This window comes from Bidens hawaiensis, unplaced genomic scaffold (genome assembly GCF_021521415.1).
Source record: "Bidens hawaiensis isolate Kalapana, Puna unplaced genomic scaffold, B.hawaiensis_p1.1 tig00030158_1, whole genome shotgun sequence".
Lineage (NCBI taxonomy): Eukaryota > Viridiplantae > Streptophyta > Magnoliopsida > Asterales > Asteraceae > Bidens > Bidens hawaiensis.
Window position 1 is genome coordinate 144455 of NW_027495002.1, and position 25596 is coordinate 170050.

Consider the following 25596-nt stretch of genomic DNA (forward strand, 5'->3'; position numbering starts at 1 on the left):
AGGATGAAAGAATTAACTACAAAGATGGATGAAGAAATTTGGTTTTTTTTTTTTTTTGGCATATAGGGTTTTTTTATTTCGGATGAAGGAATCAACATATCAACACAACCCTATAAAAGCAAAAGAGAGTTAGCATAAGTTTGGTTGGGTTGTTACACTCGAAGATGCAACTTCTAACCAACATTTAGCAATTAACAATTCACGTCAATTAGATACATAAATATTCACGATGCATGGTCTATTGTCCTCAATCTAAAACAAGATAACTTCTTTTGAGAGCTACAAACACATACGTCACGTAGTGATTTTAATAGGTTGAAAGAATTAAATGCACATGCATAATAAACAAGGCTTTTGGATGAAACATTCGTAAAACTTTTCTAAATGTTTACACGCCATTCTCCTATTTAGTCAAGACATCATGAGAATAGATAAAGTTCCATGTGTTCGTGCTCTAAATTCTTTACGTGCCGAAAATGATTTTCCATTTCAGTTGGGGCAAAGCTTCTTAACCTCTTTTGCTTTTGAAAAAGTAAAACCCTAAAATTAGTAAACTTCAAACTAGAGGGGGTAAATGAAGTATATCATAAACTATGAGAGCTTTTATTGAAAACTATCCAACGGAATATTTTCTACATATAAATTACTTAAGGGTGTTTGGGATTCCTTATTTTTACCTCCTTATAACTTATAGTTATAAGGAAAAATCATAAGTTACAAATGTGTAACTTATCAACATTTTCTCTCGTATAATAAGGAAACTCAAACGTTTTTTTAACTTATCATAAGTTATGTTATAAGTTGGTAAAACTAAGGAATCCCAAACACCCCTTTTAATACTTATGCTTGAGTTGTACCACATCAATGTTAGTTTGTGCACTGTTTAGCTACCTCCATGCTAGTAATGCCATAATGGAAAATTTTGTATATGTTTGTAGGTGCTTTTTTTTAATTCTTTGTAAAAGTAGTTAACTTGCAATAGGGCACTGCGAGCTTTAGCCACTAAGTGTAAATTCGCAAGGGGGGCTGCGATTTCAAAGGAAACTGGCAAAAGTTATAAAATCGCAATGGGGGCAGCGAGGTTAGATATAACCTGACAAAAATTTTAAACTTACCGGGAGGAAACTAAATTTTGATGTGTTAACTCCATACCAACCAATAGATGCTAACTCCATACCAACCAAGGGATCCTCTAACAATGAATACGTTTGGGGTTCATTAGTAGCAAATAGAACACCCTTTTCTAGTGGTTTTGGATTTACCCTCAAACTCATTTTTGAAATGCTAGTTTTATAACAAGTGTTAGATTTTAAAAAGTAGGAAGATGCATGGAGACAATGGGTTTATATATTAGTTGATGATTTATACAAACTCATACCCGTGAAGGAATCTAGTGCATGATGTAGGCTTCTTGTGTTTTTATTTAATTCTTTTTACCAAAGAATTTTACTATAAACTTGTGAAGAAATATTGTATAGGATGTGATTTAATGGTACACACAGGGAATCTCTTGGTACAATTTTTCATATATTCTTTTTTACTACAATTTATTTTATAGGCGAGGATATATTCCTTTTTACTACAATTAATAAATTAATTGCTTATTGAAACAACGTTAATCATCGTTTCGAAAAATTAGCTTATATATTTAGTCACTCGTTGAGCAGACATACTTTAAACTTGACGGGTGCAATTAAATATAGGGAATATCTCATAGAATAGTAACCAACTTTTAAAAGTGTTCCAATTAGGTCACTGATGCATATTTTCTCCAAATCAGGTCACTAAATCTTCAAATCAAGTCTCACCGATTTTTTTGTACGTCAAGAAAGGAATGGAAGATAATATGTGGTGGGTTGGAATTTGCAATATATGTAGTTAAATTTAAGAGTTAAGTGTCATTTTCGTACCTGTAGTTTGTCCAACTACGCAACTTTAGTACCATTTTTGAATTTTTCGCAACTGGCTACTCAATGTTTCAAAACCTGGTCATTTTAGTACTTTTTCTTAACCTCGTTTAATTTGTCCGTTAAGTCAGGGGCATAATGGTAACTTAAGTTATTTTATTTATTTTCTTTTCTCTTTTAAATCCCTCCCCCTATTATATTACCCAAACCCTCATAATATGGCATCCCATTTCACTTTCATCGATCACTCACAGCCGTCATCCGCTTCATCGATCAGCCATGGTGGCTTTCTCATGCAGTTCACCAACCATTATTCGAACCTCTTGGACGTCGTACAACCCCGGTCGACAATTTTATTTTTGTGCGAGACCGGTAAGTTGCATTCCCAAATTTTAACCTAATATGTATGTATGTGTTGTTGCTCCAATTTCTAACCTAATTAATATGAAATTGGAAGGGACGAAACTGTGGGTTTATTCTATAGCTTGATCCTCCAATGTGTCAAAGAGCTAGTGCTATTATACCGAAACTTTTGAAGTCAATTAACGAACACAAAGAAAAGGCAAGAACCATGGTTAAGACGAACTCAACCCTTGAAGAAATTGGAAGAAAATTGACAATGGAGAACAAAAGGCTCAAACAAGTGTTATGCATTTCATGGTTATTTTTCATTTTGTATTATGTATTTAATTGAAAAACTAATGCAAGTATGCCTAATGCAAGTTTGATTATTATGTAATGGTGTTGTTTGTAATCTATGTATCAAAAGGTATGATTGTGTTAATGATGGATGCTTGGTTATTTGTTGAGTTTGTTTGGTTGTTTGTAATCTATGAGACTTTTGTCAAACCATAATGATACTTTTGTCAAACCATTGTCAAACCATAATGGTTAATGTGAATAAATTTTGTCAAATCAAGGGATAACTTTCCTTTGTTTGATGAGCATGTAATCTGGAAAACAAAAACTAACCAAAGCAAATTATCCAAATACTTGCAGCTAACCAAAACAACAACTACTCAAAACAACTTACCAAAATAGCAAAGTTGCAACATAAGCTAACCAAAATTGCAGCAACAGCTGATCCAAAATTGCAGCATGAGCAGATCCAAAACAGCCAATCCCTGCAGCATGAGCTGATCCAAAACTGCAACATGAGCAGCTAACCAAACTGCAGCAGCCAATCCAAAACAGCCAATCCCTGATTCAATCCAAACATTTGATCCAATCCAAACCATTATCCAATCCAAAAAAGCAGCAGCCTTGATTCAATCTAAACATTTGATCCAATCCAAACCATGATCCAATCTATGATCCAAAACAACCAAAACAAGAACCAACCAAAATAAACCAAATTCATGTTTGCATAATACCAAAACATAATACCATTAGAGTAATTAATTTTTCAAGGTTTTAAAACACATTCAAAACATATTACATAGACCTAATTAATATCATAAGTTTGATACCAAACATTCAAACACTTAACACCAAACAAGCAAACACAGGTAAATAGAGTTTCAAACAATTAAACACTTAACATCCAAACTACAGCTTCTGTTCTAGTCCTCTTTGATGCCTTATCAGCTTGTGTTCTAGCCACACCTTGTTTCCTCTTTGACTTACCAACCCCACCTTGTTTTCCCTTTGATTTCCATCTTGTTTTCCCTTTACCTTAGTAGGCCCAACTTTGCTCTTGCCACAGGATCTCTTGTTATGTCAAAAATGTCATATTTTACAGAATTTCCTTTCCTTGTCAATTTACCAGCTCTTGAAATGTTTGACTTAACTCAAGAATTTCCTCAGCAGACTTCTTTCTATTTTTCTTTGGTCTACCTATTTGCTTGTGATACTTTGGGGCTGTTAAGGTAGTTGGGCATTCAGAGATTGGCCATAGCTCCATACTATTAATTGAGTGTAAGGTTTTTGCTTAGACTTTTTTCCAAGTATCTAAATAATAGGCTTCATCCATCCACTTCTCTGGTATGCTATCACCTTGTCCATTCATGGCCATATCATAAATACAAGCTACTGCATGCCTACATGGCATGCCAGTCATTTCCCATCTTCTGCATGAGCAAGTCCTTTGTTCCATATCCACAGCTCTCTTCTCATTGGTTGGACCAGTCACATGATAATTTGTACTTCCACTCCAAATAACAGTGTAGTTATTGGCTTCAGCCATGATTTTGTCAAATAACTTTGTTGCCACTGGTGTTAATGGCCCTTGGCACCTTGCAATGGTCTTATGCACCACAACCATCCTTCTCATTAGATACTCGCTAATGAACTCAAGACAAGTAATAACAGGTTTGTCTCTTCCCGTAATCAATTGCCTATTGAATACCTCACAAATATTGTTGATTAAAACATCACACCTTGGCCTAACTGCAATAAATTGAAGGAAATACACCATCACAAAACTTATATAAATTCAAGGAAATACAACATTTACTCTTTAGCTAATGAAAAGTGCATACCACTGAAATAAGCTCTTGACCAATGTTTGGGTGGAATCTCTTTCAACCAATCATAGAGTGTGGCGTCTTTATTTTGTATTTCTTTCATACACCTTTCAAATTCATGCGGTGTGGTTTCAAAGGCACATTTTTGAAACATGTTTTTGTACACAACACCTCTCCACATTGGCTTCATGTTCTCATGTATATGTCTTAAACAATACATGTGTTCAGCACTTGGAAACACCTTCTGTAAAGCTGGTATTATACCCTAAAGACAACAATTAAATGTATGAATAATAAGCAAACAAAAAAATCATATGCATGTAAAATAAGCAAACAGTTTAAGAAAACAAAAACAAACCTTTTGTCTGTCACTTATGAAGGTGAAATTACTATTTGAATACAGATCCAAATCATCCCTCAGACATTCTAAAAACCAAGTCCAGCTAGCAGTTGTCTCAGCCTCCACCAATGAGTATGCAAGTGGATAAATTCCATTATTTCCATCCATCCCAACTGCTGTCAAAATCTGTTATGGAAAGGGCCCTTTCATAAAACACCCATCAAGACCAAGTAGATCTCTCCCACCTAGCTTAAACCCTTCCTTTAGTGCACCAAAGCAGATATATATTATTCTGAACTGCCTTGTTGGACTGCTAGGGTCGCAACAAGGTTCAATATCTAATTTCACTATTGTACCTGGATTAGATCTAACAAGCTCTTCAGTATAATCCCTTAGACTCCCATACTGAGCTTCATAATCTTCGAGAACCTTCTTTTCAGCCATGGCCTTAGCCCTGCTAACCTGATATGGGGAAACTTGTATTCGAAATTTCTTTTGCAAATCTTCTACAATATTTCTAGGCTTTTTGTTTGGATCACTTTTAATGGTTGGTTCAATTTCCCTAGCCAACCAATTTATGGTGCACAAGTTAGCATCTTTTGTTTGCAAACAAGTGTGATCTTTAAAGTATGTTTTCATAGTCCAACTACCCTCTTGCCTAACATTTGATATGTGTAAAGTCCAAGGGCAAGTAGGTTTCTGGTCTTTCCTTTTAGGTGTGGATTTTACTAAATTGCCCCTTGATACACCCATCATTTTGGTCCCACTTGAACATGCTACAGATTCCCCCTTGGAAGTCTCAACTTTTTTTGTCCCATCTCCTTTACTTTCACACCTAACAAGGCTTGGGTCCACACCTAAACAAATAACCTGATATCTTCGATTATCATTTAGCTTAACATGTAATTTCCTTCTTGAGTCAATTGCATGTTGTTTAACCAACCACTTTATGGAATCTTTATCTTCAAAACTTTGGCCAACATAAAAGGGGCAATTCACATCTTCTGTACCCCTTTTGTTTTTCCTATTGAGCCTAAGAGCTTGTTGCAGTGGTGTATCATCACCACTAATACTATCAAACTTCCTAAAGTCAATCTCATCTAAAACTTCATCTTCATCATCTTGTTCGCCTTCATCACTTATGTTAAACTCCACAACAACTTTATAATCATTCATATCCACATTAGTATCATCATCTAAATAATCTTCGTCTACCATGTAATCAGAGTCATCCTCCTCACTAGTATCAGACCCTTTATCACTACCAACATCAGGACTCTCATCACTCTCAACATCATCCTCCTCATCACTATCATCAGCCCCCTTATCACTACCATCGGATCCCTCAACATTATTGTGAATAATACCCTCATCATTACTAAATTGATAATCCTCCCATCCAACATTCAAATCTTCATCATTCCCCCCTCTAACTTCATCATTTCCCCCTCTAACATTCAAATATTTCCTAGGATGTGTTCTAAAATGTTCAACATATACCTCAATAACTCTAGTATTTTGAATATGCTCTGCCATTTCAATAATATCCCTATCACTACCCAAAGGTCTTAAACTAATATCTAACTCTTCTCTAGGGAGCTTGTAATGGTATGCTACTACATCTTCATCTAAATAACCTAGTTCTTCTAACATATTCTTTAGAATAATGACTGAGAAATATTCAGAATGAACCTTATCAATAAAGTCAACATGACCAAAATCGTATCTTCTCCCACCTGGACCATTGCTAAACTTACCACCATGGTGAACTTCTAGTGTAAACATGTACGGGTTGTCTGCTGAAATTTTAAGGTAAAGAAACATATTAGGATCGAGAAAGAATTATTAAACAAGATTAAAGGATGATCAGATTGAATGAGAATTTGATTAACTAACCATATTCAACAGATGGTTGAACAGATGGTTGGAAGTCAGACGATTCCTGTCGAACAACCCACATTTCGGCCATATTATGAATCGGATTGGTTGAATACGATGATTGATGATTGGAATTGCTCTTTTCAGTTGTTATGATTTGATTATTAGGGCTTGTGAATCAAATTTGTGAATACGATGATGATGAATGGGTTTTAAGTTTTGATTATTAGGGTTTGGGTAATATAATAAGGGGAGGGATTTAAAAGAGAAAAGAAAATAAATAAAATAACTTAAGTTACCATTATGCCCCTGACTTAACGGACAAATTAAACGAGATTAAGAAAAAATACTAAAATGACCAGGTTTTGAAACATTGAGTAGCCAGTTGCGAAAAATTCAAAAATGGTATTAAAGTTGCGTAGTTGGACAAACTACAGGTACGAAAATGACACTTAACTCTAAATTTAAAAATTTTAAAAAAACGCTAATTATATTAAAATTTAAAAATAAAAAATAAAATTTACGTCACCACTCAGCGTCAACTTAAAAAAAGATAAAAGGATACCCTATGTGAAACAAAAAAGAAAATTTCTAAAAAAACATGTTAAAAGCTTTAATTTAATAAAATATAAAAGTTAAGTGACTTAATTGAAACACTTTTTAAAGTTGAGTTACCTAATTAGAACGCTTTTAAAAGTTAAGTTGTCCCTAAAATATATTATAAACTCCAAGGGCTATTATTGCAAACTATCCAACTGAATATTATTATAAAACCAGTCCCTGTGCCTAATTACTTTGAAACCTACGTAACCTCTCACACACCATTTCAGTTATTCCAAAGTCACACGTATTCACCGGAGAATAGAATAAGATTTAACGGAAAACTAACGGACGTCGGACGGTGGTAGGTATGGTTGCAGTTGACATCAGGAGCATAACGGAAGCCTCCTCCGGAGACATTAACGTCGTCCATTCTCCACTCACCGTTAACCACTCGCTTACATTACCGGAGATTAAACCTCGCCTCGTGTAAGCTATTTGACCGTTAGCTTCCGTTAATTCTGTTTATTGTTGATTTTAGGTTTATTTTATTGTGAATTGATGATTCGGTTAAGTGAAATAAGTCTAATTAGACGGTTATTATGTTCATGTGTTCGGATATTATGTTAATATTCGGTCACGTTTGTGTGTTATGATGGATTTTACTTGATTTTAGGTTAATTTGATAGTTAATTAATGATTCGATGCAATGAATTCAGTCTTAGTTCTGTATTTGTTGTAATTAAACGGTTATTATGTTAGTTTGCGTATTCGTTGACATGAATTTAGGTTAAATTATGAATGGAAGATTCGATTCAAGGAAATCGCTCTCAGTTATGTCAGTTTGAGCACATGTTCATACGATTATGATGCATTTTAATTGATTTCAGGTTAATTTTAGTGTTAATTCGGTGATTTGATTCAATGAAATGATTGAAATCACGGTTATTATGTTAGTTTGAGAACATGTTCATGTGATTATGATGCCTTAGGATAATTTGATTGAATCGGTGTTATCAATAAAATCGGTCTCGGTTATGTTTTCTTTTCTAATTAGACAGTTATTGTTTTAATTTCCGGATTCGTTCATGTGTTCTGATGCGTTTTACTTGGTTTTATTTTTAGGTTAAGTTGATTTGTGAATTGATGATCTGGTTCAATGAAATCAATCCGAATTCTGTTTTGTTCTTGTTAGACGGTTATTAAGTTGATTTGTGGATATGTTCACGTGTTTTGATGCAGTTTACTTGGTTTGAGCTCTATTTGATTACAAAACGAATGAAGGAAGTAATTGTGTTTGTAATATAGAGTTGTTAACTTATTATGTTAATTAAGGAAAAACGTCCGTGTATTTTAGATACGTTTAACTAGCTTGATGTCTGAATTGATCGTTACTTAAACCTGATGAGGATCGATTCAGGCACGGACGTTACAAGCTAGTTAATATCTCTGAGATACACAGACATTAAGGATGGATAATGAAGCTGAAACAAATGTTAATTATTCAATGCTTCCTTTTGTCAAACAAGTTGATAAAGCAACACACGTTTCATGTTTGTTGATTTTTCTATTATAGTAATGAGGTTGCTTGCTGATGTTTCCATAACCTTTTTATGTGAAAATGAATTGGTCAAAACAAATATAAAATCTGCCTTTTTGTCTACTGAACTGATAACACCTAACATATCTGCTGATATTTTATAGTAATTAATTAATTAATTAATATAAATGTGATTTGTTAATGTTCCGTCCAAATTTTTTATGTTGAAATGAGTTAGGTATAAGTTGTTAACAATTCTATATTCAAATCATTGTGTGTTCCCTTGAGTCATGTAAATTGATAAATCAGAAAACATTTGTTAAGAAAAAAGGGAGCATACTTAACCATATCATTCTCAGTTCTTTTTTATTTGTGGATTCGTTCATGTGTTCTGATGCATTTTACATGATTCGAGCTTAACTTGAACACAAAACGAATGAAGTAATCATTTTTGTAACTGAGAGTCATTAACTTATTATGTTAATTAGGAGAAATGCCAAGAGTATTTTGGAGATGTTTTAACTAGTTTGATGTCTGAATGGGTCGTTATTCAGACACGGAAGTTACAAACTAATTAAATATCTCCAAAATACATGGACATTAACGATCGCTGATAACATGATTAACATCCAAGTTTTGATGAGGAAAATGATACTGAAACAAATGCAAATTATTCAATGCTTCCTTTTGTTAAACAAATTGATAAAGTAACACACGTTTGCTGATTTTTATATTATATTAATAAGGTTAGCTTGCTGATGTTTCCATAATTCTTTTTTTATGGAAATGAAATAGACAAAAGAATAAAATATCCCTTTTTGGTCTACTCAATTGATAACACCTAACATATCTGTTGATATTTTGTAGTAATTAATTGATTAATATTTAGTATTGCTTGACTGGCAATGTTTCTTCAAATATTTTATGTGGAAATGAATTAGAGAGAACAATTTTATATTGAAAACATTTCGTTGTTCCCTTGAGTAAAGTAAATTGATAAATCCAAAAAATATTTATTAAGAAAAAAGGGAACATACTTAACGATATTCTAGATGTATGAATTCCAGTATATTTAATTTTATCTATTGTGTGCAATTGGATTTGACTTTGACTTTGACATTGACTTTGACAGAGAGCTTTTTAAGGATCTTTTCAAGCACTGGTCAAATTTGGATGAATCACACTTCATTGCTGAAAAATTGTCTGGTGGCATCACAAACAAATGTATGTATCTGTTACTATATGTATACATGTATGCTTGCCTGTGAATGTGTGCGTATTAATTATTATTTATAATTATATCTTATCACTGTAGTATATAAGGTATCTGTAGAAGAAGAAAATGGGAATACGGTGCATGTGACAGTTAGAATCTATGGTCCAAATACCGAATATGTTATAAATCGTGATAGGGAATTGAAGGTTAGTGTCTGAATCTTGATCTCCAATGTATCTATACAAATATACCAATAAATAAAAATCAATTAAGTATATTATAATTTCAATACCATATCATGTAATTGTTGCATGTCAGCACATGCGGTCTTAAAAAGAGAGAAAATCAAGAAATGCAAGGGCTATTTTGGTCTTATGGTCATAAAATTAAGTGTACTTTTTTTTAACTCTAAAGTCGTCTTCAATATTATTTTTGGAATATGCTACATATACTTATTTTCACTTTGTAACTATTATTTACTGTCTTTATGTATAGGCAATTGTTCACCTCTCGGCTGCAGGGTTTGGTCCCAAATTACTAGGAACGTTTGAGAACGGGATGGTGCAATCGTTTATACATGCTCGCACTTTGGATACATCAGGTAAACATGTTAAATTGGTATGAAAGTTAATAATTTAGCAATTTCATAGTTCTGTAAGTTTATAAGAAGTTAAGAACTATTATTTGTTTTGTTTTTGGACTATTGTCTTTAGGCATGTAAACGAACCGAACGGACATGAAGAGGCCATGTTGTGTTCATACGTTTAACTTTAACCAAACAAATGATCAAACACAATTACACAAACAGTTAAACAAAGGGCTTTTCTTGTTCGTGTTCATTCACTAAGAAAATGAACTTGTTCATGTTTGATTATGTTCGTCCGTAATAGTGTAAATGAACAGTTCACGATCGTAAACGGACATAAATGAACTAGATGAACGATTATAAATGAACAGAGCAAACACCAACTAAAAGTAAACGTGAATATTAATATATTGGGCCTAAAAAGTAATAGAACTAGACTAAATTGTAATGATGATTTTTTAATTTGATACAACCAGACATAATTGTAATGGGCCTAACAATAAATGAATACATAAACGAACAAACTTAAACATACGTAAACTAACGAACATAAATGAATGTAAACGAACAAACAAACATAACCGAACATAAATGCACAAACAAGACATGTGTTCATGTTGGTTCGTGTAACTAAATGATCAAAAAGTTTTGTTTATGTTCGTTTATTAAATAAACAAACATAAACAAACTCCCACCAATTGGTTAACAAAAGGTTCACTGAACGTTCGGTTTGCTTACAGACCTAATTGTCTTAATAAATATTGATAGTTGTGATTGCAAAACATTGTTTTAAATGCCTGTGAAGCTCGATACACGTAATCATTTGAACTACACATTCATTTCTATTTTCTTATAATTTTTAATTTTCATATATTTTACAGATATGAGAAAGCCTAAGTTGGCTGCTGAAATTGCAAAACAACTTAAAAGTTTCCATCAGGTAGATATTCCTGGATCCAAGGAACCACAGCTGTGGAATGACATCTTCAAATTTTTTAAAAAAGGTATTTCTTTTTCATTCTTATTAGTTCTTCCTGCTAGTGGTCTTTCTTTGCAGTAAATCATTAATAAAGTGCTGAAATATTGAGCATTTTTATTTTCGGTTGCAGCATCCAATCTTACATTTGATGACCGTCAAAAGCAAAATATGTACAAGAAAATTTCCTTTGCAGAAGTTGAGACTGAAATAAAAAATCTCAAGGTAATTTTATTTAATGACTATATTAGTTTCACTTTATTCTAAGCTAAAGAGAACCTGTTAACAAATCTGTCACGCATTTTATACGTTTTTTATGTTAAACTCCTTCGAATTTAAAAGAACCAGAGTTTATTTGTGTAGAAATGTTTGGTGATTTATGAGACAGGAATTGACAGTTCATCTTAATGCTCCGGTGGTGTTCGCTCACAACGACTTGCTTTCCGGGAATTTAATGTTGAATGATGATGAAGGTAAGTCAACAATCTTAAGCCCATTTAATGAAGATTTGGATTATAAATTATCATTGCACTAATATTGTTTTTTTTATAATATTATTTTGGAACAGAAAAACTCTACTTTATAGATTTTGAATATGGATCGTATAGTTACCGAGGTTTTGACATTGGAAATCACTTCAATGAATATGCAGGATTTGAATGTGACTACACCTTGTAAGCCATCTCCTTTGTTCTTTGATGAAATTTCAAACGGGCCGGGAAGGGCAGGTTAAACAGTCAAACACCATTCCAAATATATTTAAACTGTAATCTTTTTTAATTGCTTAATTAAAGAAGTTACATATTATATAGGTACCCATCAAAGGATGAACAATATCATTTCTTCAGGCATTATTTGAACCCTGAAAAACCAGATAAGGTATGTAATTAATGTGTGCTCTTTTAACGGGTAGTTTTAGTGCGGGTCAATGGGTCGGACATGGTTGTGTTAACCATACAACATTTACTAATCTTAAAAGTTAAGAACTATGCTATTAAAATGCTATCTAATTTGTTTGAATGAATCAAGAAGATTGAAATCATTTGAAAGTAAAGAACATGTTCGGAGAATGACAAAAATACCCTTTGATCCAGGTACTGGACAACGATCTTGAAGCACTCTATGTTGAGACTACATGCTACATGTTGGCTTCACACTTGTATTGGGCATTATGGGCTTTAATCCAGGTACCGAATAACGATCTTGAAGCACTCTTACCATTATATTGATGTCTGTGTTGAATGGGTAGGTTAAGACGTCGAAATATGTTAGGTTGACCCGAAACATTTTCTGTTTTTAAATAAATATCAGATCAACATAATATTTTTTAAAGTTTTTATTTCATCAAAAATCAACTTGGGTGACCATCCATTAACATGTAAGTTTTCCACGGCAACTGATATCTTAAACGCGTTAAGGGTAAACTTGTCATTATACTAACTGAAATATGCATTGATTGTAGTCTAGAGGTGTCCATTTGGTTAGGAACCGATTAAACCGAAAACCGAACCGAATTCTTATTCGGTTCGGTTATGCAATTTGTTCAATTCTGTTTAACTGAATAATCGAGTACCCGTTTTTATAGTTTATAAGTTTATTTTTTTATGACTATTTTCGGGTTTTGTACGTTTATTTTGGTTTTAGGTCTTAGGATATGCTAAAGAATGTGATGTTCAAAATTTTATTCGGTTAAAGTCGGTCAATTCAGTTAAAAATGGTTTATTCGGATTTTAGCCAAACAAACCGAACCGAATAACTCAAATAAACCGAAAACAAAACCGAGGAACACCCCTAGATTGTACGTATCTTAAAATTGTGTTTTTGTTTATTTGTGGACAATAATCTTGGGACATTATTTTTCATTTGACCGGTTTGATCTGTTAAGAGATAAACATAACATGAACAAACACCATGCATGGTTAAACCGGTCTATCCTAGATTTTGAACACGGGTTTTAATGTCATATCTTATTGGCTTGAATCATTACATGGCAGGCAAAAATGTCAGACATTGAAGAATTCGATTATCTTGAATATTTCTTCCCGAGATACAACGAATATAAGAGGCGAAAAGACGAGTGTTTCTCTTTGGCTAAATCTTACCTATCTCAATCTAAGACCATTTAGAATCTACCATCATTCTATCCTCACATTCAGATTTAAAACATTTAAAACCTTTTTACGAAAATATAAAATAAAAAAGGTTTTAATTTTTTAAAACAATTTGAAGATGGTTGTATACTTGATTGTAATCATGAACTCTATATTTGAACTCAATGATATGTTGCTTGTAATGTGTGATACATTGTAAATCTAATGACATATTAAATGGTTATATACTCTTTGTTAAAAGTTTCGGGTCGAACAATTGTACCGAGTATTGGTGAACTTATCGAGCCAGATGCCAATATCTATATCTTAAAGCGTCGACCACATATCTAAATCACACGATGAATAAAATCAAGGTGGGTAGATATAGGTCTCAATGTATTGATGGGCAACAAAAAAATTAAATTTCGATTTCAAGTCAGCATCAAGCTTACACATCAATGGGCATTCAAGACATGGATGTGTTTAAATTGAGTTTTGATCACTTAAAAACAAAAAGATATTTATAAAGCTTATAAACATGTCTTTCATTAACTAAACTAAAATTATATAAAATAATTTAAGCAAATTAAGTTGTATAAATGACTACTTTTAATGGCAAATTACTACATTTTTTGACATATATTTCGTTCAAAAAATTATAATATTCGTTCAAAAACTAATTTGTATTGGACTATTGGTAAGCTATGATTAGGAAGAATATAGTAAAAACGGTACTCGGAAATATGACTTTTACAAACCACAAACCTGTCTATGGGCCATATAAATGACATGTATAAAGCAAACTTTTACATCATACAGCCTGCATGACTTCTAACACAACACGCCACTATCACATCAGTCAGCTTCAGTAAAGTTATACAAGCCCATATCGCATCTCATACAACACCTTACACGGTGGGTCCGTTTGAATATCTTTACCATATCATAGACCATATAGGTCATAAGACCCGTGTGATTTGACGAAAAGTTCATATGCAGGTATGAAGTGTGTGTATAGCTCTGTCCTTTTGTAATCAATCATGCATCCAAACATGATGCACATCCCAAATATTTGTACCAAATGTTTGTGCATCATTGCATTCATAACATATATAAAATCCAGGCATATAACACCTATATATCAATCACTATGAACCTCGTTTCGTTTCTATCTGTTCTACTTTCTCAAATTTCTGTTATTTCTTTTAAAACAAAAGATGTCGCCCGATTCAAGAAAAACTCGTCTGCTCTGTTGTTAGTATCGTTTACTATGAATAATATGCACAAATGATTTTCAATCGATACGGAACATATCTGATGGTTGCTGCTGCTTGAATGTCCCAAGAACCATGTATGGCAGTATGACCATGCCTGCCATGAACAATGTGAACTGCAAAGAACCAAGAGCCGAATGTTAAGGGTAGTTTGGTAATTTCACACTTCAAAGGAACAACTTCATATACAACCCCATAACTTCGCATAGTATCATATTACATTATTACCCGACAATAAAAATCATTATATCAAATTATACACATTTTCAATTTATGACATTTAGGGGGTGTTTGGTAGAGAGATTTGAGGGTGGAGAATTAGGTTTCTCTTGTTTGGGAGAATTAGGCGGAGAATTGGGCGGAGAATTGGTTTTCTCTGAGAATTGGGTGTAGGCAAAAAGTAGAGAAATCCAATTCTCTCCATTTGGAAGAGAAATGGAATTCTCTCTGCTTCTAAATCGCGTCTCTGCTCTACTCCGTTCGCGTATGATGATGATGATGCTCCGACCGGCGATGGTGATGATGATGCCGACGTCCGGCACGGCGGCCGACGCCGCAGCCACGTCCGTTCGCGTCTCTGAGCCAAAACGAAACCCTAAATCGCGAGGCGGTGTTGCGAGGCGGAACCCTAAATCGCGGTGTTGATGTTGTGCGGCGATGATGATGACGCTCTACTCCGTTCGCGGTGTTGCGACGCGTCTCTGAGCCACCATTTCTCCACCATGATGATGCCGAGGCGGAACCCTAATCACGTCTCTGCTCCCGTTTCTCCACCCATTTCTCTATTGTACCAAACAAAGGAAATGATTGTCAATTCTCCACCCATTTCTATTTCTCTCCAATTCCATTTCTCTCCCATTTCTATTTCCATTTCTTCCCATTCTTTTTCTCTGTACCAAACACCCCCTTATACCCTTCCTTGAAAATTTAACATGAGAGTTTGTGTGTAAAAAAAGAAGGGTATAATGGTCATACTATAATATTTATTTACAGAAATGAGAAAATATGAAATTTAAGTTTTTTAAATGGGTATATTTGATATAATTTTTTTTTTCATATGAAATTGCCCGTTTTTCAAATTATGACCGAAACGAGTGATCATGTTCGTTTACCACAAGTGGGAGGGTCAGGAAACTCCAAATTGGCCACAAAGCAAAACAGAACCTGCAAATGGATACGAAAAAAGAAAACAAATATTAAAACTCGAAAAAAAAAACTGCTCTTTTTGTGTTTTGGAAGTCGTTAGGGGTAGTTTGGTAATTTTACATTTTTCTTATAATCAGTTTAAACGCACATCCAAACACCATATTAGAGGCATGAACAAAAGGATACATGAATTTCTTACAAACAAAAAGATAGGAGTCCAACTGTTGTAAGATACGGTAGGGCGTCTATACTGGAAAACTCCCACCTTTCGCTTGATTTTCGGACACCAAATACTAACATACTTGTATACACGAAATAGGCGACATTTAGGCTGACACCAAATAATCCGAGATATAATGGTATTCTGCATACAAGATACAAACAATAAGCCATACAAAAAAACATGAAACATTACCCTTTTGGTGAGCTAAGCGGTTTGGGATTAATTATTTCAGGTGATTATTCTTGCTGGTTCAAAATTACAAATTTACCCTTTCGATGAGATAAGCTACTTAAAAGTATGTGATAGTGTAGTGCATAAAGATAATCCGATAATCATGAACATAAACGAATGAACATAATAAACGAACGTTCATGAACATAAACGAACGAGCATGTGCTCATCTTCGTTCATTTAACTAAATGAACAAAAATTTTTGTTCATAAACGAACTTCCGACCAGTTCACAAACGGTTCACTAAACGTTCATTTCGTTTACATCCCTATGTGCATAATAAACGTTCATTTCGTTTACATCCCTATGTGCATAAAGATATCCGATTTAAAGAAGTTGTAATTTTAAAGAAGAAACGTAAACGAATGAACATAATAAACGAACGTTCATGAACATAAACGAATGAGCATGTGCTCATCTTCGTTCATTTAACTAAATGAACAAAAAATTTTGTTCACAAACGAACTTCCGACCAGTTCACAAACGGTTCACTAAACGTTCATTTCATTTACATCCCTATGTGCATAACTTCCCCAAAGAACCTATGAATCCATTTCTTTCAATTATTTTTAACATCAAATTAGAGTCCAGATTACAAAAAACAACACCTTATTACATAAAAATCAAATTTGTTATAATCATCAACATAAGCATAAAAACACACCATGCTTTCGGATAAAACACACATAAATTATCATATGAGCAAACTAACCTTTTAATCCTGCCATCATGAATCAAGATATAAATCAAGTTGGAATGCCAATCTCCCAAATATATTATAAAAACCGCGGAACCAAGCCAAATCACATTCTCTAAAACCTCAATCCATGTTCTCGTTTCACTAAATTTAGGTGGCAATTGAGCCCGAGGCGACTGAGTCCGAATTCTTGAACTAGCATCATCTTCAAGATCATCACCACTTGAACTTGCATACCCTTGACTATGCCTTTGCCTCATTAGCCCACCAGCAGTTGGTGTTCCACCAGACATTTTTTAATATTCTAAATATTAAAAAAAAAGAAAAAAAAAACCAAAACTTTATCAATTTCACTGCTCCAAAAACTTAAATTTTCAAAATTGACGAAAATTTTATATAAAGATTGAAGCTTTAAAGCTAATGGAGCAGTATCAAAGGCATAACTGAAACCCTAAAACCTAATTATGCAAAATCTTGAAATAAAGAACAAATTTCAAGATTTTAACACAACTTCAAAAACCCATTATCAAAATCAAATTTTTGATAGAACCCAAGATCAAATTCACCAATTCTCAACAAACCCACATCTTGAATTGATTAAATTAATAAAAATTGGAATTAAAAATTAAAAACCCATCATCTGGGTGTTTTGTTGATGAAATCAATCAAAACAAAACAAAGCCCAGATGGGTTTTAAAAATTAATTTTTTTTGTGATTGAAGCAGAGATTGAGATGATTTTAAAGAAATTAAGGTGTGAACAAGGAGGACGATTTTGGTAGTTTGGCACTAAAGATTTGTTTTTGTTTTCTTGGGTTTTTTGCTTTTAATGTAAAAGAATGTTATTATTATTATTATTAGCCAATGAGCTGTGATGAGGTGATAGCTAGAAAGGAAGATATTTTGTGTTTTATGTAAAGCATTTTTGATTTCTGAACCCATAATTTGTTGGACGTAATTTTCATTTTATTAGGCCCGTCACGTGTAGGTGATTGGGTTGGACCTATTGGGTCTGTGAGATTCACTAATAATGTAATGGGTTTATGGGGTTGCAATTAAGGTTTTATTATATTTGGTAATGTCTTGACTAGCAAGTTAGGTTAGTCTATATAAACCGAGTTATAGTTAGACATTAGAGATTGTGAACATGATGTAACCGAGTTAGGGTTCATCAAGAGTCAAATTGAGTTAGGGTTTGAGAGTTGTAATCAGTTTTTTGAGTTATATTTTCTGATTAATATAAACGAGAGTTATTCGTTTAATTCGTGTTTGATTATCGATCCGGGACTTGATAATTTAGTTTTAACATTACACGATGATAGGAAACTAGGCGAGTAGGTGACGTTCACTAGTTGCATCCTTGAACTGAACAGGTGTTATCTCACCGCATTGTCGTGCCTTCAGACGAGTGTTCATGAGTGTTGGCCTTGGGTGAAGGTTTTTTACGGATCGAAAGGTGAATGTATCCAGTTTGATGAATTTAGCTAGTGACCCAGTTAAAAGATTCATTGGCCGCTCAAAAATTATAGTTGTTATTATTTTTAATTATTTTCTTTTGTTTTTGTTTTGAGTCATAGATTCATATATGCAGATTCGCATCTACAGGTGTATATTATTTATTGAAAGATTATCTTTATAATTAAATGTACAAATTAAATAATTGAGTTGTCTAATATCATGACTGCAACACACATCTTAAGAGTTGACAATCAACTTATTTTATTTAATTAAAAGAATTTGTGATGAAAAAACTAATGAGATTCATATTTATCGAAATAAATAAGATTAATTAAAAGCCCTCGATTAACCAATAAAATCATATAAACAGTTCATAAAAGGAATTAATGTGTAGATGAAATTAAAAGGTATCGGAAGAAACAACAGAATTACTTGTTGATATATTAGTAAGTTAAGTATGCTTACAAAGCTTACACCGTCATAAACATACTCGGTGTTATTCTTGTTTTTTTGTTACCATTGATAAAAGTTAATAACCAAAAATCAATGTTTTGAAAAAGTTAAATCAATAACGGTGCAAATTGTTCAGTCTCCAATAACATCCACAACTTTTCATCAAATTTAACCAGTTTTCATGTATTTAAACGAATTTTGTTAAAACGGATCAGTTTATTATAGTTATGTCCATTATCTCGTTAGTAAGCAATCAACTATTTCTCAAATGACCAATCGGACTAGTCTCGTTCGGTCGAGTATGCATAAGACTAGAAAAACTATATATCAGTTATTTATGTTATATATTTGACTTTGAATTGTAATAAAAGTTGGTGGTGATAAAGTTGTATGAAACTATGAAAGGCATTAATCTATATGGAGTATTTCTTAAAGAAAAATGTTTATAGCCACGTGTCCCTTCATTATTGACTACAAAATTCATTTTTCAAATGGAGAAGACTAAAGGGTCAAAACACACGTAGGGATGTGCTCCAACGTTTTCGTAACCGAATCGGACACTGAACTGGTTGGGTTACCGGTTCAACCGATCGAACCGGTCGGACCGGCTGAACTTAAAAATTATAAAAAAAATGTTAAATGAAAAAATATATAAAAGTTCCATAATAAACCGGTTGAACCGGTCTGTTTCACCGGTCTGACCGGTTGAACCAGTACGGTTTTGCGGTCGGACCGGCCGGTTTTTTGAGAAGCGAGTGAACTATATCGAACCGGATCGGTCGGGTGACCGAATCCCGGTCCGACCGGCCGAACCGGTCCGGTTTTAAAAACATTGCCTAATTCTTTTTATTAACCCCTCAACTTTCAAGACACACATTAATATTCTTTTTCATAAACCGAGTATGTTTTTAACCCCTCAACCCATGTTTTCTATATATTATAAAAAGTAAATAAAGAAAATAACTAAAACACCACTTTCGATACTCTATCTAAGAGAACAATTTATAGAAAACTAAAGTAATTTTTTATGAAGGTTTATAGTTAACCCTCTATATTTTGTTGGGAGTTTGTAAAAAAAGAAAACTTAATAAAATAAGTATTTGTGGGTAAGATAAAGATAGAGGGTTAAATGAGCATTCACATTTCATCCACTCCTAACCCTATAATTTAACTAAAAATCAAATTTTTCCAAATTTATCTTTCATATATATTTTAAAAACCACCCACATTTCATTCTCTATTTTTATCTTTATCTTACTAACAAACACTTATTTTATTTTTTTCTTATTTTTATACACTTACAACAATTTGATGGAAGATGAATAGTAGCTTTTAAATATAAAAAGTACTATAGAATTTTTTTAGTTATTTGACTGAGTAAAGAAATGGTGAATGAGATGTAGAGTGTTTTTGTAAGATTATTTAATATCTTAAAGGTGGGGGAACTGATGTTGGATAAGTTATCAATGCTTTAAGAGGGTTTTAAAAAGTAAACAAAGTTTAGAGAAACGTATGTTTTTTAAGTTAAATTATATAGATAGAGACGAAGGTTTCATTATGAAGTTCAAGGATATATCAGCAATAATATGAAGTTAATTATTGGTCATAAAAGAATGAGAATATAATTTGGGGCTCATGGAAGAAAATCATCCTTAGAAAAGACCGTGGAGGTCTCGGTGTGGGTAGCCAACAAGCCACAAACACGGCTCTCTTAGCAAAATGGTGGGCATTATAAAAAAAACAAACCTTCTCTTTGGGTTAAGATAATTTGGGCCCTACATAATGGGCCTCCAAAACGGGGTTGGGTGCTTTGAAAACCTCCTCAGTTGTAGATAAAGGTGAAAAAAAAACCCGAACCTGGAACCGGACCCAAAAAAACCTGGAATCGGTTTTTTTAAACCTGGGTTTTTAATACCCGAACCCAACCCTACCCGTAGGGTACGAATATGATATGACTTTCAATGCTGAAACCTGAACCCAATGTGAACCCGATAATACCCGAAACCCGGTTCTAGTTATACCTGAAACCTGGTTCTAGTTATACCCGAAACCCTGGATTTTTTGCATACCAAACCGGATTTTTTGCATACCCGATATAAGCGTTTGTGCACATGTGTCTGTGTGGCACTTGACAGTGGTTTGTGACTACTCACAGATCTATAGCCGTTCTCCAGTGGATCTTTTTTGAAGCACATATTTGATATAAATACTTATTTAGAGGTTGGCCTTTTGATATACCAAACAACAATTTAAAACACAATATATATTTTTATATCATTATTTAGTTGTTTACATATGTTTGAATGAATTTTGAAGTTTGTATGCAAAAAAATAGAGTTAGAATAATAAAACGAAGTAGGCCCGTTAATAGAAGAATGCGGCAGAAAAATGGTTTTTTAATACCCAGAAATAGGGTATTCAAATACCCGGAAAACGGGTTTTTTCAATACCTGAAAATAGGGTATTCAAATACCCGGGAAAACGGGTTTTTTCAATACCTGAAAATAGGGTATTCAAATACCCGGGTATTGAAGACCCACTTCAATACCCAACCCGGACCCGGTACATAGGGTATGGTTTTTCATACCAATACCCGGAGCCGAACCCGACCTGGGTATTACTAATACCCGATTTTTCAATACCTGATCATACTCGTACCCGGTTCCATACCTGAACCCGGACATTGGCGGATCTATAGTGTACGAGGGTGGTTCCCCGGAACCACCAAAGTTTCGAAATAATAATGTATTGATATATTAGAAAATATTAGAGGAACCACCTTATAAATTAGGAAGGGACCACTCTATTTATATTACAAGCGCTGAACTAGCTGGTAAGTTGTTGGTTTTGTAAATAGAAGTCATGGGTTCGATTCCGTGCAGCAAGGTTTTTATTTTTTTTTATGTTCTCCCTTCCCATACTCACCCTTACCACTCTTCCTAGACTCCTCCCATTGTAAAGGTAAGTTTAGATAATTTGTTAGATATTTAATTGTTCTTAATGTTGTTAATTGTTAAGTTATTTGTTAAATTTTTGTTTTAATTTGTTAGTTTGTTAGTTTGTAATGAACTTTGCCCGAAACTCGAACCGACCCGGAATTTTTTATACTCGTATGAAATTGAAACATATATAAAAGTAGTGCACCACCTGAAAAAAATTCCTGAATCCGCCACTGAACCCGGGTTTTTTGATACCCAATTTGTGCACCTCTAGTTATAGACATGTAAAAAAAAACCCGGTCTAGAATCTTTAATCAGAAACTGAACCAGATCGGTTCATATCTAAAACTGTTTTAGCCAAATCAGACTGCCGGCTCAAAGCGGTTCGGTTATTTCACAATCAAACCGGTTTTAAACCGTTTTTTTGCTAAATCAATTAAAAACCGGTTAACCGGTTTACAAATCGAACCGGTTTGGATTAAAACGGTTTTGTACACCTCTACTTAGGTGGGATTTGGAAATGGATAGGTGGTTTAGAACACTCGAACACAAATCTTATCATTTTTAAGCTTGTCACTTTTAATTAATCCTACACCTTTTATTCACGAAACTAGCATAATAATCCGTTGATTATTGTAACAGGTTTTAGCTTATTTTATAAATACATGTTTATTAGGTTTATAAAAAATGAACTCATGCTTAGGTAGTAGTCTTAAACTTCTTTAAAACAAATCACCAATCTTTAACTAGATCTTACACAATGATTGAAGACTTGTTAACTTGAGTAATCGAATTCTTTGATTTAATGACCGGCTCGTCTATTGGTCTTGCTTCTCCTGTTACTTAGTTCTTTAAATTTCAACCGACTTTTTGTGTTGATCTACGGTTAGACTATGCATTAACTTGGTGACCAGAGTTTTTAACTTTATAATATACTTGAGCTTTTATGAATGATCGAGAGGTCCATATCGTATGCTTTATTTTTAATTCTTGTTTTTCTTTATTGTTTTGAAATTTCGTTCTTAAATTTAAAAAATACATGATATGAAAGGAAAATAGAAGGTTATTACTTACTTTATTTGGTAGAAACCCTAATCTTACAATTTAAATAAATGTAGTTACATGTCAAACCATCATCCTTTCTACATGATTAAACACAAATAACTGAAAAGTATAAAAAAACAAAACAAAGGAAAACAAAACTGTAACTCTATTTATCCATATTCAATATTATAGGATTTATATTTTAGTTTTCTTTTTTAATGTGAATTGTTCACATTTTTTCTAACTTAGTCTTGAAAACTAAAACATATAAATCTTCCATAGTGAAATAAAGAAAACAGCCGGTTGCATGAGTCACAAATGACCCAAAATTTGAGCCCACAATGCAATGCCAAGCCGGCCCATATACTTTATCAAAATCCTGCCACACAAAATAATCAAATAAAAAAAATAAAATCAGTTTAATTCACACCGTAAGATACACAATTTTTTGTTTCAGATTATTATATTTAGAACACATGGGTTAGTCAAAAAGCAAGATTTGAATCATACGGCACATGATGAGATTGGTAGCCTAACTACCAATCATGAGAAAAAAATTAAAATAATTATATTTTAATATTTACTTGATTTTGTCTGCATATTCATAAAATATTTTACATTATAGAATTTATGTATACCCTAAGGTAGGAAGTTTTGTGCACAGCCCTAGACAATGAGTAGATTATGGTGTAATTTATTAGTTAATAGGGGTAAAAAAAGAAACCTTGTATTCTTATTATTGTTAGAAACGTCTTTAAATATAAAAACACCAACATTTTTACTTAGGTTAAAGTAGGCCCTTTGATGAAAAAAATAAAAAATAGAAACTCAGATAAAAAGTTGCATATAAGTGAAATGAAAGAAAATAAAAAGTGGGTAATGTTGTGCTTTCAAAGACTTGTTTATGACTATGATATGTGAATATATTCATATAAAAGGGTTCAAATAAGAATAAAGAGTTTCCTATGAATGGTAAGAACTAATAAATTTTTGACATTTGGCATTAAAACTTATGGTAAAAGAATAATTCTAGGAAACTATGTCGGTTATAATGATGAAAGAGTAATTCTAGGAAACTATGTCGGTTTTTGGTAATTTTAAATCTCAACAATTGATTAACATGATCCAAAGACTAGGAATAAATCATAGTCTTTCTAAAAAACCCTCTTTTTTTATTTTAACCCACCCCTATAGTAATATAGAGTTTGACACGTAAAAATGCATTTCATGCTATAAAGCTAAAAGAAATTGTTGGGGACATAAATATTAGATATAACCAATAATTAAAATGCTTATTTTCTAAACTTTATTCGTATCTTTTTATAACCAAACAAATCAAATCATTTTAATATCAAGGGCAAGCGGATTAACTTGAAACAGAAATACACAAAAAGAAAAAAATGAAAAAAAAATCACTTACTCTACAAACAAAAATGACGGTACTCATTTTGTAAACATCATGCTATAAAAACAGCTTCTACTATTCTACACCACCCCAAACGCAAATTCGACACCCTTAAATTCAAACAGTCATTTGAAAATTCGTCAAACGTCCGTTTGAAAAATAGTGAGACTACAGTTTGAGATCCTACCATTCAAACGATCATAAAACGAATCTTCAAACAATTATTTGAAATGTACAGAAACCTACGATTTGACATCTTAACTTTCAAACAACTGTTGAACAAGATCTCAAACGACTATATGATATTCTATTAAAGATGACGCGTGTATAACAAACCCAATAAAAACTTTAAAAAGCTAGTAAAATCTTACATAATAAAATACATACCTTTTTCATATTAAAAGCAATTTGTCTTGGACTAGACTTATCCAAACTATCAAAAGTCCTTCTTGCACACCGGAATGCATGAACTTGCATGAACGCCGGCATGTCCGTCACCAACACCTTCACTTGATACAAATCCGCCACTTCGCCCACATTAATCATCACCATCTCCGCCCTATTCTCCGCAGACCGCCGCCCCACCTCAATTCCCACTTTCCCTTTTTTCCCTTCTTCCACCACCGAAGCCGACTTCCGGCCATCTTTGATCGCCGGAACCGGTCTCCGGCCGCCATCCACTGCCACCGGAAGTGATTTTCTTGATGTTTCTAACACCACTTCCTTTGTATCTTCTTTTGTTGAATTGTTATTATTATTAATATGATTGTGATTGGTTTCGCGGTAGGTTTTCGATCGCCGGAGTAGTGATCCTAAGCTCCGGATTATTATTTTCTTGGTGGTAGTGGTGGTTGATGGGTGGGGCTCCGGTTGATGGTTGCCGGTGTCAAGTTTGTATACATGCATGACTCCTTTTTTATTGGTGGCCATTTTAATGCAAGTGGAGTGGTGGAATATTAAACTTAAGAAGAATTAAAGAAAGAAAACACAAAGATATAATGATGAATATATAGGGTTTAGATGATCAATACACAATGCTAGACGTAACACTATATATATTACTAGATTTTATCCCCCGTATTACGGGGTTTGTTTTACATTATTCGTTTTTAATATTTATATATGTATATTTGAATTTGAATTTTATTTATTGTAAAAAAGTTAAAAATTAATATACTTGAGGTTTGAT

At 33.2% G+C, this 25596-nt stretch overlaps 4 protein-coding genes across 4 annotated transcripts; 1 reads left to right on the top strand and 3 right to left on the bottom strand.

The window, feature by feature from the left end:
• Nucleotides 1-2965: 2965 nt before the first annotated feature.
• LOC143579886 (uncharacterized) lies at nt 2966-4880 on the bottom strand. Its single transcript, XM_077063062.1, has 4 exons — nt 4731-4880; nt 4388-4637; nt 3903-4295; nt 2966-3108 (listed from the first exon to the last, which is right to left on the bottom strand). Exons 1-4 carry the CDS (start codon nt 4878-4880, stop codon nt 2966-2968), a joined length of 936 nt encoding a protein of 311 aa, XP_076919177.1.
• Nucleotides 4881-7474: 2594 nt separating this feature from the next.
• LOC143579897 (putative ethanolamine kinase) lies at nt 7475-13736 on the top strand. The gene is made up of 11 exons (XM_077063073.1): nt 7475-7619; nt 9803-9894; nt 9986-10092; nt 10382-10487; nt 11354-11476; nt 11582-11673; nt 11837-11921; nt 12017-12122; nt 12261-12327; nt 12543-12635; nt 13443-13736. Exons 1-11 carry the CDS (start codon nt 7501-7503, stop codon nt 13572-13574), a joined length of 1122 nt encoding a protein of 373 aa, XP_076919188.1. The 5' UTR covers nt 7475-7500; the 3' UTR covers nt 13575-13736.
• A 1029-nt stretch (nt 13737-14765) lies between these two features.
• On the bottom strand, nt 14766-17415 carry LOC143579898 (uncharacterized). Its single transcript, XM_077063074.1, has 4 exons — nt 17125-17415; nt 16158-16322; nt 15925-15976; nt 14766-14928 (listed from the first exon to the last, which is right to left on the bottom strand). Exons 1-4 carry the CDS (start codon nt 17400-17402, stop codon nt 14833-14835), a joined length of 591 nt encoding a protein of 196 aa, XP_076919189.1. The 5' UTR covers nt 17403-17415; the 3' UTR covers nt 14766-14832.
• A 5636-nt stretch (nt 17416-23051) lies between these two features.
• On the bottom strand, nt 23052-25334 carry LOC143579899 (uncharacterized). Its single transcript, XM_077063075.1, has 2 exons — nt 24795-25334; nt 23052-23381 (listed from the first exon to the last, which is right to left on the bottom strand). The coding sequence occupies exons 1-2, from the start codon at nt 25311-25313 to the stop codon at nt 23232-23234; spliced, it is 669 nt and encodes a 222-aa protein (XP_076919190.1). The 5' UTR covers nt 25314-25334; the 3' UTR covers nt 23052-23231.
• Nucleotides 25335-25596: the final 262 nt, after the last annotated feature.